At 38.2% G+C, this 17,130-nt stretch overlaps 1 protein-coding gene across 1 annotated transcript in view; it reads left to right on the top strand.

The window, feature by feature from the left end:
* The window catches only part of TET1 (tet methylcytosine dioxygenase 1), a 126,615-nt gene that overhangs the window by 59,461 nt on the left and 50,024 nt on the right, over positions 1–17,130 (top strand). The window contains exons 3-4 of the mRNA XM_030335059.1: positions 10,045–12,364; positions 16,656–16,746. Of these exons, the coding sequence (XP_030190919.1) occupies positions 10,045–12,364; positions 16,656–16,746 (2,411 nt within the window). The remainder of the gene's footprint in view (positions 1–10,044; positions 12,365–16,655; positions 16,747–17,130) is intronic.

Genomic DNA, 17,130 nt, shown 5'->3' with positions numbered 1-17,130 from the left:
GAAAGAAAGAAAAGAAAGAAAGAAAGAAAGCAATAGAAAGAAGAAGAAAAGAAAAGGAAAGATAAGAAGAGAAAGAAAGAAGAAAGAAAGAAAGAAAGAAGAAAGAAAGAAAGAAAGACACCTAAAAATTTTAAGATGATTTCGGAGCCCATATTGTATTTTCATTGGAAAGTGCTTCCTAGAACTACAGTATATAAAAGTATCAACCTGCTACATACTGGAAACTAATCCCATTGCTGAGGTTAATCCACTAAGGGTAGTGGTGAAAGACTAGATTCTGAAAATGTTTGTTACCTAACCTTCATTTGAGTGTAATATCCGTAAGATCTGGTACCTCTTGGGTTAACTCTCCCATTAACCATGCCTACAGCATGTTGCAGGTACTCTTGTAAACATTTGTAGAATGAATGCACTGAGCCAAAAGCAGTAGGAATGAAGAACACAGGATGAAAGGAAGAGGTTTTAACAAGACTGCTGAATTCATTGTCTGAATTTGGGTTTTGAATGCAGGAGGCTTCTGACAAGACTCATGGGTTATTATACTAGGTGGGTTTTGGAGTTAAAGCAGGGTGAGAGTAGAGATAACTCATTAACTTTTAGATGTGGTTGGGTTTCAGTTGCCTGGTGAGGATGCCCAGTTGGCATCTGAGTTTGTAGTTTAGAGGAAAGATCTTGTTTTGCCGTAAGAGTCATCAGCAAGCAGGTGTAAACTGAAGGCCTATATGTAGATAAATGGGGAGACGTGAGAGAAGGCAAAAGGAAACAACATCACTTATAAGTGGGCAGAAAAGGGGCACCTGGTTGGCTCAGTCAATTGAGTGTCTGACTTCGGCTCAGGTTATGATCTCACGGTTTGCAGAGATCACTTCAAATCCTCTGTTCCCCCCCCACCCTCCGCCCCTCCCCCACTCACGCAAGCTTGGTCTCTCTAAAAACTAAACATTAAAAAAATGAAAACTTATAAGTTGGCAGAAAAGCCAGCAAAGGAGACTGAAATGACGTGTGGAGAATTGAAGGGAGAATCTTAAAGAATTGAGCAACAGTATCAAAAGATATTCTGACACTGAAACGAATTTGGGAATTGGGACTGCACTGGTGAGTCTTGGGCAGTTTTAGTGAGGTGGTGGCTGCAGAAGCCTAATTATATTGTAGGCTGAAGAGTGCACTCTAGTCCAGAATCACAGATAGTTATTTGAAGGCCATTTTTTTTTTTTTTTTTTTTTTTGTAAAAATGGTGCAGTGAGATAGGGTGAGAGCTCAATGCTTCTCTAGGTTTTTTGGTGTTTTTTTTTTTTTTTTTTTAAGTTAGAAAAGACTTGAGTTTGTTATGGCCTGTGGGGAAGGAGCTAGAAGGGAAAGATATACAGATCTTGATACTTTGGCTCCAGAATGGTCTCTGATTTTTCTGTTGGGAATGTGTAAATACCTCTGTGCATATCATCACCAGCTAAGTGCTGAATAAATACTCAGTATTCTTGGAGCTTATATTCTTAGAAAGCCTAGACAGAAGTAGACACTTTTTCTTTTCTTCAAGGGGAAACATTGAGGGAGGGCCCAATGTCACATGGAAGATCCAAGGCCACGTGAGCCATATTGGAAAGAACTGAAAGTTGAAGAAACCTTTGTTGTTACTTTGTGGGATCTTGAATTAAACTAGTTATCTGATGGCCTCCTGGATGGAGTTAGGTGAGGCAAAGTCCTTGGATTTATCTTTGATCATTCCAGGGAGGAGCATTCCAAGCAAAATGACTTGACAGGGGATAAACCCTAGTGAAAAACAGGATTTGTCATGGGACAAGTCTCCTGAAATCTTGAGGAGCATTTAAATGCCCTGAAAAGAAAAGAGAAAAACAAGGTATTTGGAACCTACTTTGTATGCCGAGCGTTGACAGTATGAGTGCATATAAACTGCATTGTGATTGACTCCTGTCTGATTGAATTAAGTAAGCTGCCATTTTTTTTGTGTTCTTTTAATTGTTTTTTAAAAATTAATGTGGCACTACATATTAGGGTATTACTTAATACCAGTACATTTTCACCGAACCTTGTAATTAGATGAAACTGATCATTTTGAGCAAAAAGTTAGGAAAAGGTAAAGCAAATCAGGGTTATTCAGAAGTAAGGAGGGATATAGTACAAGGAACATTTGGAGAGAAAAGAGACAATGGCCTCTGACCATATCCTCAAGAGTTGGATTGTAAATTGGATTCTAATTTCACCCAAGTCTACTTCATCACTTGATATAGAGTACATATATAGAATTTGCACAAAAGGTGATAATATTTTGAATAGCAATGCTGTATATGCTGTTACAACTCAAAACAGGTGAATGAAAGTAGGCTAGTGGGTCCAGAAAAACAAGAATTCCCACAATCTGGGAAAAGAAAGTATCACAGGAACTGTGTTGTTCTTTTAAGTGTTAATCATCTATCATAATCTTAGTTCAGTAAACATTACTAAATATTAGTAACTAATCGAATTCATCATAAATGTTAATTATTACTTAAAGAGCAGTGCCTTGAGTTTAAACAATAAGGTCTTGTGAGAGACAGGCACCTTGATTGATTCTGGCTCTGAGAGTATTCATTTGAGTTTGGATTGTTACTTAAGCTTTTTAAACTTCTATGAGAAAAATGGAGATATTAATACACTTAGTAAGAGAAGCTCATAAATGAGATAGTTCCAATAGAGTGTTAATTTTGATGACTAGCCAGCAGTCAGTGCTCAACGCATAATAACCACTAATAAATATTCTTTTTTCTTAATTGTGGACTTGACACTGGAATTAGTAGGTTTTGCTATATATTGAAGGACATATATGTAGCAAAGAAAGAACTACCTAATAGATATCCTTCCCCTAAATAGTTCGTTTCCGCACATAATAAGGTCTAACAATATATGTAAATACATAGTTTCATTTAATCCTCAAAATAAACTTGTTCAGTGAATGCTGTTACCCATCCTGATTTTTCTTAAGGAAACTGAAGCTTGAGCACCTGGGTGGCTCAGTTGGTTAAGCATCCGACTCCATCTCAGCTCAGGTCTTGATCTCGCAATTGTGAATTCAAGCCCCACAATGGGTTCCATGCTGGGTGTGAAGCCTACTTAAAAAATTAAAAAATAATCATGTAAAAATTCTTTTAAGGGAAAAAAAAAAAAGGAAACTGAGGCTCAAAGAGGCTCCATAGAGCAAGGCTTACTCTAGGCCACATGTTTTATAAGGATGGAACCAGGGAAAGTAGCCAAAGTCTGTCTGATTCCAATAAAGCCCATATTCCGACAAGTACTTGAAAGAAGGTACACAAAATATAAAGAATAAAATACACTGGATAAGAGTTGGTTTTTAACTTTAAGCATGGGTAAGATTGTTCATGAAAAGTCTGAAGAACAAAAGGACAACGGGTTTCTCTTTGGAATCCTCCAAGTTGTAGGCTCAGGGGGACACACCTACAGCCTGGGGACAGAGGCACATAAGTGTGGAGCTCCAAGGAGACCTAGATTTTAGAATTTCAGTTGAGACTCTCCTTGGAGGTCTAAAAAGAGTAGGTTAAGGAATGATAGAATTCGGCGATTGAGGACTCATGTCTAATCTTGGGGTAGCCATTTAAGATATTTGAATGTCCAGGGAATTTGATAGGATGATAGCTTCAGGAAGATTTGGGGTCTGAATGGTTTTAGTCTTTTTGACTTGGAGTAAATTGTACTGGCTCAAAGCTTCAGAGGAGGAGGTCAGGAACAAGGGCACCTGGGACCAGAGAGGTTGAGTTCTTACCTCAGTTTTGTATACATTTGGAGCCAATCTACAATTTACATGTTTCTGTATTAAATAGTAGTTGTCCCTCCCTCTAATGACATGATTCCCCTCCTCTGCCCCACCCCCACGTAAAGGATTTACTTTGGATTCTGAGACCCTGTGGCCAAATAAGGGTGGGGTTTTTGTTGGGGATTGGAGTAAAAACTTTAGAATAGAAAAGACGTCTATATCTGGTGGATTGAATTGGAAAAGGAACTTTCCAAGTCTCTGCAATGGCTTCTATTTGGCCCAGGTGTGGAAGAACCATAATTCATTCTGGCACCAAGGTAGGACCAATGGGGACCAGTGGGGACCAGTGGGGACACGTGCAAACTCAGTCCCTTAGACCCCACCCTCTCCTGCCTTTCTCTGAACTTTGGACATCTCACAGGGTGGCTGTAGGCAAACTGGAGAAACAGGATAGAGGCAATGCTCAAATATTAGGGCTACAACACTTGGTGGCTAGGTGTCCTTTTTTTATGCCTAAAAAGGAAAAGAGCTAGACAATTTTTACTGTCGTAGCAAAATAAGGTAACTATTTTGCAGGTCTACTTTGAAGGAGGATTTTTTTGTGTATGTGTGTTAAATGTTTATTTTCGCTTTGGTGAATGACTGGTTAATGTTTCCTTTTGATTTAAATTTGGGTTTGTTCAAAGTAGTTGTGCAGAGCAGGGGCTGACCTCCATGCTTCTGTGGGAATGTAGGAGGTAAAATACAGTATCCAGCATGATTGCATCATCTGAAAGTCAACATTAATGGAACCACCAGTGGGCCTCCTGAATTTTTTCTCCAAACACTTAATTTTTAGGTTGAGAACATAAGTCCTGAGGGTGTTGCTTCTGATTAGGTATAAGCACTTTGTGGGATGCTCCTTTTCTTCTGCGTGTTATTTTTTTTTAATTTTTATTTTTTCCTCAAAGGGGATAAAGATTATCTTGGTTGGGGGGAAAAGGTGGAAAAAATCGTAGAAATTACAATGGGGCTACATTCCATAAACATACACACTATATTTGTGAAATTTAAGTTTCATTTCCCTTGGTTTATTAGGGAACAAAAAGCTTTAAAAGACTCCTGGGATGGGGGGGGAGGGCGGGCGGCAAAACGAAACAAAACAAAAACAAAAGGCACGTTGAAGCACTGATCTACCTATAGTAAAGGTCAGAGTCTTGTGGACCATGTCTCTGTACATGCTTTGAAAGATGTTTTCATGTCATCTGAGCACCTGTTTCTTGATACAGCATGTATGGAATACAGCATGTATGGAATGTGAGTGTTGGGAGAGGCTACAGTCAGATTCTGTCCAAAGGGCATAGTCATTTCAGAATCAAATACCACTTTGCTCAATGCCATTTGAGCTCATTCAAGAATGGGTGTAAGAGTATCACTATGATAGGAATGTGGAGAAATAAGAGAACAGAGGGGCTCAGCAACTCTTGGGCTCAGATCTGATCTAAGGTGTTCAACATTCCTGTTGGTTTGGGATGGGTGAGAGGGGCCCAGAGCAACTTCTATTCTTGTGACTAGTATAGCATGCAAAGGAGAAAGCTGTGAGACTTTGAATTACTCATTGTCCCTTAAATGGTAGCCTTGGGTGGTAGAGGAGGAAGAGACAAAACACAAGTGGGCAGGTGGCATGAGTTTGGGTCCCCAGAGTGCATATAGAAAGTTAGGGAATAAAACAGCCATCATTTCAGTATTCACTCCCTTTGGAGAGTTGGCTTCTCATTAGAGAAGGTAGATGTTAACAAATGTTTTGAGGCACAAAATGGATATTTGGGAATTCACTGTGCCTAAGTAGATTAAATGTCAAGGAAGTCTTCATTAAAAAAGAAAAATTCAGGTGCGCCTGGGTGACTCAGTCAGCTAAGCGTGCGACTCTTGTTTCTGCTCAAGTCACTATCTCATAGTTCCTGGATTAGAGCCAGGCAACGGGCTCCGCACTGGAGCCTCCTTGGGATTTTTCTCTCTCCCTCTCCCTCTCCCTCTCCCTCTCCCTGCCCCTCTCCTGCTCGCTTTCTCTCAAAATAAAAATAATTAAACTTAAAAGAAAAATTCGTAATGTAGTTACTGGAGCCTGTTGCACCAGCAGTCTCTGTTGGCGCACTCAGTGGTATGATGAAATCAGTTCCTTCCAGCTCTGGGATTGTGCGCCTTTCTTCCTAACACCCTCTCGGGTGTCATGCTGATAATTTACAGTCCACCATGGTGGAGGTGTGCACACCATGAAAATTGGCCCACACTGCAAAAGTGTTTCCTCCCTCTCATTTCCCAATCTGATTGTCAAACATTTACCAGTATTCTACTGAGTACAGTTTCTATACGACACAAGTAGACAATTGTGCGTAGCCTTCCTGAAATATTTTTTTTATATTTTATTTTTTTTCATCAATCTCTCCATGGAACGTGGGGCTCGAACTCAGAACCCTGAGACTGAGTCGCACACTCTAATCACTGAGCCAGCCAGGTATTCCTGAAATATTTTAATATATAAACTTACTATATATTTATGTATATATAATATAAAATACATATATACTCCACACCCTTTCTTTATGCTTTAATTTGTAATTTGATACTACATAAACTTTGAGCTTTTTTCACTTACTGTATGCTAGAAATCTTTTCATAGGAAGTTTAATCAATTTTGGTTTACATTTAGTTATTTACTTTTTAATGTTTATTTTTTAGAGAGAGAGAGACACACACACAGTGGGAGTGGGGGAGGGGCAGAGAGAGAGGGAGACACAAAATCCGAAGCAGGCTCCAGGCTCCAAGCTGAGAGCATAGAGCCTGATGCAGGTCTCAAACCCACGAAACATGAGATCATGACCTGAGCTGAAGTTCAACCACTTAACCAACTGGGGCACCCAAGTGCCCCCATTTTGGTTTAAATTTAAGGGAAATATATTTTAATGTTTATTTATTTTTGAGAGAGAGAGATCACCTGCGCTTGCACATGAGTAGGGGAGGGGCACACAGTGGGCGACAGAGGATCCAAAGCTGGCCCTGAGCTGACAGCAGACAGCCTGATGTTGGTTTTGATCCCAGGAACTGTCAGATCATGACCTGAGCCAGTCAGATGCTTAAGTGACTGAGCAACTCAGGTGCCCCTAAAGGAAATAAATTTTAAAAATCAAAACTCTATTTAATTAGGACTTTTTTTTTTAATGTTTATTTTTGAGAGAGAAAGGCAGTGTGAGTGGGGAAGGGGTAGAGAGAGAGAAAGAAAGAGACAGAATGCAAGCAGGGGAGGGGCAGAGAGAGAGGTAGATACAGAATCCGAAACAGGCTCCAGGCTCTAAGCTGTCAGCACAGAGCCTGATACGGGGCTCTAACCCATGAACCATGAGATCATGACCTGAGCTGAAGTCTGACACTCAACTGAGCCACCCAGGTGCCCCACCCACTTTTTTTTATTTTAAAAAATAAAAGCATTATGTGTACAGGTTCTATATCCTCTTATTTGTTTGGTTGGGTTTTTTCTTTTTTTTTTTTAATTTTTTTTTAACATTTATTTATTTTTGAGACAGATAGAGACAGAGCATGAGCAGGGGAGGGTCAGAGAGAGGGAGACACAGAATCCGAAACAGGCTCCAGGCTCTGAGCCATCAGCCCAGAGCCCGATGCGGGGCTCGAACTCACGGACCTCGAGATCATGACCTGAGCCGAAGTTGGACGCCCAACCGACTGAGCCACCCAGGCGCCCCTGGTTGGGTTTTTTCAACTGTCTAGTATATCCTGGACATTTTTGCCTATTAACAATGGAATTTTTTTTTTTTAATTTTTTTTTTCAACGTTTTTTATTTATTTTTGGGACAGAGAGAGACAGAGCATGAACAGGGGAGGGGCAGAGAGAGAGGGAGACACAGAATCGGAAACAGGCTCCAGGCTCTGAGCCATCAGCCCAGAGCCTGACGCGGGGCTCGAACTCACGGACCGCGAGATCATGACCTGGCTGAAGTCGGACGCTCAGCCGACTGCGCCACCCAGGCGCCCCTGGAATTTTTTTTTAAGATTCTTTTTTTTTTTTTAATTTTCTCATTGTTCATTTTTGAAAGAGTGAGAGAGAAAGAATGAGTCAAGGAGAGGCAGAGAGAGGGAAACATAGAATCCAAAGCAGGCTCCAGGCTGTCAGTTCAGAGCCCAACTCAGGCTTGAACCCATGAATCATGAGATTCACTTGAGTTGAAGTCAGATGCTTAACCGACTGAGCCACCCAGTCGCTCCTTAATTAAAGAACATTGCTGTCTTAAAAAAAAGTCCACTATCTCAGATTAATTTTTAATTAATCTTATTGAAATGTAATAAGGATACAGAAAATGTATGTGTATATATGTGTGTATCATATATTTTGACAAACTGAACATAACCTGTGTAACTTGTGTACCCTGACCAAGAAATTAGAAGGGTGCCTGGGTGGCTCAGTCGGTTAAGCAGCCGACTTCGGCTCGGGTCATGATCTCACGGTCCGTGAGTTTGAGCCCCGAGTCGGGCTCTGTGCTGACAACTCAGAGCCTGGAGCCTGTTTCAGATTCTGTGTCTCCCTCTCTCTGACCCTCCCCTGTTCATGCTGTCTCTCCCTGTCTCAAAAATAAATAAAACGTTTAAAAAAAATTTTTTTAAAGAAATTAGATAGAATTTATTTCCACTAAGATTGTTTAGTGTTTAATTACACAATTGGATAATGCTTCAATATTTTATATTTTGAATGTAACTATAACTATCCTGAACATTGATTCCATTTTTCAGCCAATACTCCTTGTTCGTCTGTGGAGTCGGGTATATCATCTTCATTAAAGAGGAAGTCTCCTAAGTTTTGATACTTAACATTGTTTTCTCCCTGAGGCATTGAGTAGAATGTGCAGAGCCATATTAAAGATTAGGAGGTGGAGCTTGACTTTGCATTTGCCCCTGACAGCAGGAGGAAATGCCCTTAGTGTCTGAATTCCTGTGCTATAATTTTGGCTGAGCTGTTTCATGGTTTTAAAAAATTGAGATTGGGGTGCCTGGGTGGCTCAGTCAGTTAAGCGTTTGGTTATTGATTTTAGCTCAGGTCCTGATGTCACGGGTTCATGAGTTCAAGCCCCATGTCGGGCTCTGCTGGTGGTGCAGAGCCTGCTTGGGATTCTCTCTCCCTCTGTTCTTCCCCTGCTCTCTCTGTCTCTCTAAATAAATAAATAAATAAATAAATAAATAAATAAATAAACTTAACAAATTTAAATGTTTATTCATTTATTTTGAGAGAGAGCATGAGCACGAACCCCGCTTTGGGTAAGCCCTGCTTCTCTCTCTCTCTCCCTCCCTCCCTTTCTGCCGCTTGCTCGCTTGAACCCTCTTCTCTCTCTGAAAAGAAAATTAAATTAGATTAAAAAATTAAAAATTGTAAGAAGATAAAATATTTTTTAAAAATAAATTATGGAACTTAGGGTAAACAGTGATTGCTTAGTGGGAAAAAGTTTCTCTTAGTGTTGATGAAAATGTTCTGGAATTAGACACGATTGTTGCATAACATCGTAAATATGCTAAAAAAAAACCACTGAATGTAGGATTTTAAGTGGTAAAATAACTAATTTTGTAAGAGTAATATGTTATGGCAATATAATTACAATAACCGAAAACCAAAAATAATTCAAATGTCCATGTATAGTAGAATCAATACATTGTAGTCATTGTTTGACTGTCCAACAATAAGAATTAATGGACTTCAAGTATACTTAACAACATGGATGAATCACAAATACGATTTTGAGTGAAAGGAAGTCAGTTATTTAAAGTTTGGAAGTAAGCAAAAGAAATCTATGATAGATGTCAAAGCAATGGTTACCCTCAGGCAGTGAAATGATGACCAGATGGGAGTCTCTTGGCCTGGAATCTGGGCACATAGGTGTTCGTTTTGTGAAAATTCAATTAGTTATGTACTTATGATTTGCACATTTTTCTGCTTGTATTTTGTATTTCAAACAATAGATATTGCCCATTGAATGGTACCAACATAAAAATATTTAAAAATTAATTTGGAAAAACAATTAAGTATACCAAAATATTAATACACGTGGGTTATGATAGTTTGTACTTCGGTCTTTTTCTTTTTTCCTACACACCCATTATTGCTATTTTATTGAACACATAAAAAAAGCAAAAATATTTTTTCAGGGCTTTACATTTAGTTTCTATTAAACTGTAAATTTCCCATGGCTCTTACTCGTATGTTTGCATAGATAATATGAGATATCTCTGTGTTCATTTTGTAGGCAAATTTTGACAACAAACCAGTAAATGGCCCCAAGTCAGAATCCATGGAATACAGTAAATGCCATGGGGACCAACAGAGATTGGAATTAAACCCACCTCCCCTTGAAAATGTAACTAAAAATGAAGAAAGTATGACAGGTATTGAAGTGGAGAAGTGGACGCAAAATAAGAAATCACATTTAACCGATCATGTCAAAGGAGAATTTAAGGCAATTGTGACTGAAGCTGAAAAATTGAAAAACTCTGAAGATGACAAGAAGAAAGTCCTACTCACCGAGTTACCAGAACCTCAGAAATTGTTTGCACAAACTGTAAGAAATGGCATTAAAAATGTACACTATTTACCAACCGAGACCAACGTGTGTTTTAAAAAATTCAGTATTGAAGAATTTGACAAGGCATTTGAAAACAACTCCTATAAATTCCTGAAAGACACTGCCAACCATAATGCCATGAGCTCCATTGCCACTAATGCGAGCTATGATCATCTCAAGGGGAGAAGTAATGTTTCAGTCTTCCAGAAGCCCAGCTTTAACTGCAAGTCTATCCCAGATCCAGCAAATTTCAACCTAAATAGTCATACTAGTACACACAATGAAAGTGATCAACCCAAATCTCTAGAAAATATACCAAGTAAAGAATCAAAAGATGGATCTCCAGTTCAACCAAGTCTTCTATCCCTGATGAAAGATAGGAGATTAACATTGGAGCAAGTGGTGGCCATAGAAGCTCTGACCCAACTATCAGAAGCTCCATCAGAAAATTCCTCACCATCAAAGTCTGAGAAGGATGAAGAAACAGAGCACAGAACAGCGAGTTTGCTTAATAGCTGTAAAGCTATCCTTTATTCGGTAAAAAAAGACCTTCAAGACCCAACCTTACAAGGGGAGCCAGAAAGCCTTCATCACTATCCATCTTTGGAAAAGCAAAGTCCATGCAGCACGGTGGTATTTAATGGCCAAAATATTTCCAAGTCACACAACAACTCAGCTGCTAACCAAGCATCTACAAAGTCACAGGAATATTCAAAAGTCACAAATTCAGGATCTCTTTTCATACCAAATCCAAATTCGTCTAAAATTGACACCAATAAAAATGTTGCTCAAGCTAGAATTACCCTTGAGGGTTCTAAGAATTTGCATCAGTTGCCACCAACAAGTGATAAATTGGGGTATTGTAACCAGTCACTGGCCAGCAGTAAACAGATAGACTCAAAAGATGATCCATCGTGTCAAGATACAGTTCATAGTAAAATAGAGGAAGATGTTGCAACACAGTTAACACAACTTGCATCAATAATTAAATTCAATTATATAAAACAAGAGGACAAAAAGGCTGAAAGTACATCAACAAATCTTGTTGCATATAATGTGCAGCAAAAATGCAGTCAGGAGAAAATCACAGTACAACAGAAACCACCTTCCAATGTACAAAACAATCATAGCTCATCATTAACAAAGCACAAGAACACGACACAGAAAAAGACAAAATCTACCCCATCAAGAGATCGGCGGAAAAAGAAGCCTGTAGTCCTAACTGGTCAAGATAATGACCAGAAAAAGAGGGAACAGCTATCATATGAGTATAGTAAGTTACATGACATTTGGATAGCATCTAAATTTCAAAGATTTGGTCAATTTGGTCCACATGATTTTCCCATTCTGTTAGGAAAAATTCCTCCCCTAACCAAAGTATGGAAACCACTGACTCAAACGACTTCAGCATTAGAACACAAAAAATTATTTCCTCCACTCACTCAGATAAAATTTGAGCGGTATTATCCCGAATTAGCACAGGAAAAAACCATGAAGGTTGAACCTTTGGATTCTCTCCCATTATTCCAGTTAAAAACAGAATCCAATGGGCAGGCGTTTACAGAAAAAGTTTATAATTCTCAGGTACAGCCATCCGTGAATGTCAATCAGAAAGCTCATCCTTTACTCCAGGCCTCCTCTCCAACTAACCAGTGTGCTAATGTAATGGCTGGCGAAGACCAAACACAATTCCAGCAGGATGTTAAAGACCAAGTCATGCATCAGAGACTGCCGACATTGCCTGGTATCTCTCATGAGACCCCCCTACCAGACCCAGCACAAATTCTCAGGAATGTAAATGTAGTGTGTTCAGGTGGAATTACAGTGGTTTCTACCAAAAGTGAAGAGGATGTCTGTTCATCCAGTGTTGGAGCATCAGAATTTTCCCCAGTAGACAGTGCACAGAAAAGTTTTAATGATTATGCCATGAACTTCTTTACCAATCCTACAAAAAACCTGGTGTCCACAACGAAAGATTCTGATTTGCCAACCTGCAACTGTCTTGGTAAGTGTGGGGCCAAGTGTGTTATGTGTTTCTTCTTTGTTTACTTCCGTTAATTGCCTCCCCATGACCAAATCAAATTTTGGGTTGTCTTTCATATGTGGCATTTTTGCCCCATTCATGTTCTAGGTGAAATGGACTAAATCTATGCCGATTTTTCTGTGGGACCTTTACTGATTATGCTCAAATAATTGGGAAGTTTAACGCATAATTTGGAAACTTTCTTAAGTGGAAAATTTGCTGATTTCTCTTGACCAAATTTTATTGTGAATATGATAGGAATGAATTCCTTTAATACTTTATTATAGTTTATTCTTACTATATGGAAAAGAATTTCAACCTGTAAGCATTTTGTTTCAAAAATATTTTTTATTGTGAAATATAAAACCTACACACAGAGAACATAAAATATATGTGCAACTTAACAAATAACTATACAAAGTATGTGTGATTGCCACCCCATTAAAGAACTGGACCTGGTTTATTTCTTTTTCAATGCTTAGTGCTCTTCTGCTCTGCAATACAAAGGATGTCCTTATATATGAAACAAATCCATAATCTTAGCTGCTGAAGAATTTGAAAACCTTTTGAAATTCTAAACTATTAAGTTGTTGTATAATATTGTTTTCCTATTTAAAAAACAAATAGGCATGTGTAAATAGCTGAGCTGGGAAGTGATTTCTAACTAATACATATTTTGTGTCTTAGGAGTCATTGAAAGAGATCATTCAGGAACTAATAATTAGAATTTTTATCAGCCCTGAGAAAATCTTGCAGGACTAAAGATTCTTAGGCAGGCCTTATGAGAAATTTGCTCAGTATTTAAAACATACGAAAGCTTAATTTGAACCCTGTACTGATTAGTCATTGTTTATGGCCAGATTTCATGTAAGAGCTTATGTAAAAGAAGAATTAATTTACTCTAATGTAGCTGTAATAGAGAGATTAAATAGATTGGGTCATTCAAGTTTGTTACACTACTTGATGCCCTCATTATTTCAGCTTTTATACAGCTTATGAGGACAAAATTTGTGAAATAACCTGTTCTGAACTCAAATAGGTTTGATTATTAAAAGTCTTAAAAAAAAAAAAAGTCTTAAAATATAGCCCCAAATCACGAAGATTTAAGATTTGCCTTGAACAAGGGAAGTTTTTTTTGTCAGAAGTAGGTGGTTGGTTAGTACATTCCAGAATGGGTAAAGGATTGTTTGGAAGGATAAACTATATCATTCTGATTTTTTTTCAAAACCACAGTAGAAAAATTAGTGAAGTATATAGCCATGACTATTTGCTCTTGATTTTATAAAGTACATTTGACATTCTGAAGTCAATCCTTCTATTTCTCCGCTCATCATTCAACACCACTTAGACAGCCTGCCATGTGCCAGGTACCAGGGATAAGCTCTTCTTGGAAGGATCTCATAATCTGAAAAGGGGTGACAATGCTGAGTGGGGTCGAAACAGGAGAATGAATGAGAGGTTCTTGGACCAAGTACAGAAGAGTGTAATAATGATGATTCCCATTCCAGATCTTTTACTGCCAAGTCTGATACAGTACAATGGCCCTGACTTGTTATATTCACAACATCCCTACAAAGGGAAGGCTTATTAACTCCAGTTTACAAATGAGGAAACTAAGTCACAGGGAAGTTCACAGCTAGTGAATGACTAAACTGGATTTCAAAGACAGTCACAACTTGAGAGCCTACCTTCCTCTTGTTTCAAAAATCTGAAGTAAAAAAGGGACGGTAATTTTTTTAATATCATTAGAAATGGAAAAAAAAATCTGTAATTTAAAATGCCATTAAAATTTATATTTTAGTCTAATTTTACTGAGCTAGTATAATTTTACTGTGTGCATAATTTCAGTAGGATGATTGTCTAGTTTCAAAACTCTTTCCGTAGAGATAGTAACTAGTCACAGGGTAGGAGTTGAGACACAGCTAAGCATTTAAAGTTTATTGAACATCGGCAGTACACCCGTAATTGTTTTATACATCGTCACTTACATGTTTTCCTATAATCATTACATGCAAGATTATTGTGCTCATTGTGTAGAAATGGGAAGTGATGAAAAAACAAAAAGCAGACTCACTCAGAAATCATCCCAAGTGGGATGATCAAATCTAAGAGTAAAAGATTTCCATGCAGGTATTGTGTTCTAGCAAAGTAAGAGTAATTAACCTCTTAATCACGCCTCCTCAAATTGAGCACTATTGGCATTTTAGATAGGATAATTCTTTTTTTTTTTTTAATTTTTAAATTTACATCCAAGTTAGTTAGCATATAGTGCAACAATGACTTCAGGAGTAGATTCCTTAATGCCCCTTACCCATTTAACCCATCCCCCACCCACAACCCCTCCAGCAACCCTCTGTTTGTTCTCCATATTTAAGAGTCTCTTATGTTTTGTCCCCCTCCCTGTTTTTATATATTCTTTTTGCTTCCCTTACCTTATGTTCATCTGTTTTGCATCTTAAAGTCCTCATATGAGTGAAGTCATATATTTGTCTTTCTCTGCCTGACTCATTTTTCTTAGCATAATACCCTCTACTTCCATCCACATAGTTGCAAATGGCAAGATTTCATTCTTTTTGATTGCCAAGTAATACTCCATCGTATATATATACCACATCTTCTTTATCCATTCACCTATCAATGGACATTTGGGCTCTTTCCATACTTTGGCTATTGTTGATAGTGCTGCTATAAACATTGGGGTGCATGTGTCCCTTCGAAACAGCATACCTGTGTCCCTTGGATAAATACCTAGTAGTGCAATGTCTGGGTTGTAGAGTAGTTCTATGTTTAAGTTTTTGAGGAAAGGATAATTCTTTATTGTAGGGGAACTGTCCTCTGCAACCTAGCCTGTTTAGTGGCATCCATGGCCTGTAATACACACACACACACACACACACACACACGCACACACACACACACACACCCCTGCCCAGTTGTCACAACCAAGAAGGTTGGACAAATTTTCTACTCAAGAAAAAGCACCCCTGGTTAAGAACCACTGCTTTAGATCATCAGTAATAACTTAAAATCTGTTCACTGTATCTTAGGAAGCCACAAAAGTAATCTTATGTTGTATCCGATGTCCAATCATAATGACCTTTCAGTCAGTATAGATGCACCACAGCCAGAAATGCATTCCTGAGCGATTCCAGCTAGACATGATTCTGAGAGGCCAAGTTAAACATACTGTTTTTATGAAATATATAATTCACACCCATAAAATTTCAGGTAGGGCAGAAATATGATGCAAATGTCTTCTTACAGTATAATATTCTAACGATAAATCATCAGAGTTTTTCTATATGAATTAACATTATTACTGATTTGAATTTTGGTTACAGTTTTAGAAAATTTGGATCTTTTAAAATATACTTAAAATACTCTATATACTATATTTTTGCAACTTGCTTTTAAAAATATGAACTCTCAGGGTTTTCATTGCTTAAATATTATTGTTTTGATAGTTTTTTTTTTTATTTTTCCACTATATAAACATCCCACAATTTATTCAACCTATCATTTAATGACATGTTAAATGTGCTTTTCTCTTTTGATATTACAAATAATTGTGACAAGGAACATTCCTGCGTACATTTGCATTATAAATATATAATTAAGCAAGTGTATAGTATAATAAATTCTTAGCAGTACAGTTGCAGGGCTCGATTTTAATAGGATTGTAAGGCCAGGGTGTTTTTTTTTTTTTGTTTTTTTTTTTTGTTTTTCCCCAACGTTTATTCATTTTTGGGACAGAGAGAGACAGAGCATGAACAGGGGAGGGCCAGAGAGAGAGGAAGACACAGAATCGGAAACAGGCTCCAGGCTCCGAGCCATCAGCCCAGAGCCCGACGCGGGGCTCGAACTCACGGACCGCGAGATCGTGACCTGGCTGAAGTCGGACGCTTAACCGACTGCGCCACCCAGGCGCCCCAGGCCAGGGTTTTAAGATGTATTGCTCTCATAACTTTTAATTGTGTACCTCAATTATTAATAGATTCCTTTTAAAGCAGGAGGTAGGAAAATAAATATGACCCACATCTTAAAATATTTTTCTCCTTTGATTCTTAGAGGAAGAATGAAATAGTTAGGAGCTGAAAGAAAGAAACAAGTAAAATTCTAGGGCTTATTGTCCTAGATATTAATTATTAAATCTTTCCAAAAGCTTGTCAAGATTCATTGTTCTGAATTGGAAAACAAATAATAAAACTATATCCTCCTTGCCCCTATGCAATTCTGTAAAGCTTTGGGTCTAATAATCTTATTCCTTCCACAGATCGAGTTATACAAAAAGACAAAGGCCCATATTATACACACCTTGGGGCAGGACCAAGTGTTGCTGCTATCAGGGAAATCATGGAGAATAGGTGAGGAAATATCCTTCCCTGTTAAAATCCTTCATTACTGTGGACCTGACTCAATGCAGAGAAATTATCTCTGGAACAAATGAGAAGTATATATATATACCTTCAGGAGTGGAAGTTGGATGTTTCTTAGGGCCCAGGCAAAGAATAGTGTCCTGGTGTCCCTGCTGAGTCACTCATCACATGAGCCTTGGGGCCCTCAACAAGACACTCACAGAGCAAGGCTGTCTTTGTTAAATTCAGAAATACTTATTTTTATATTACTGTATAATCGTAGTGATAGTTTAGATTACCTCCATCAACACTGCATTCACATTCCTTATGCTTATCTTGGAGCCAGTCCATTTTTTAAAAGAGTGATCTTTAAGGATAAGTAAGCAGAATGGG

The sequence above is a fragment of the Lynx canadensis genome, chromosome D2, assembly GCF_007474595.2.
Source record: "Lynx canadensis isolate LIC74 chromosome D2, mLynCan4.pri.v2, whole genome shotgun sequence".
Taxonomy (NCBI): Eukaryota; Metazoa; Chordata; class Mammalia; order Carnivora; family Felidae; genus Lynx; species Lynx canadensis.
Note: the sequence above shows the minus strand (reverse complement) of the source record. Positions and strands in the feature narration are given on the sequence as shown.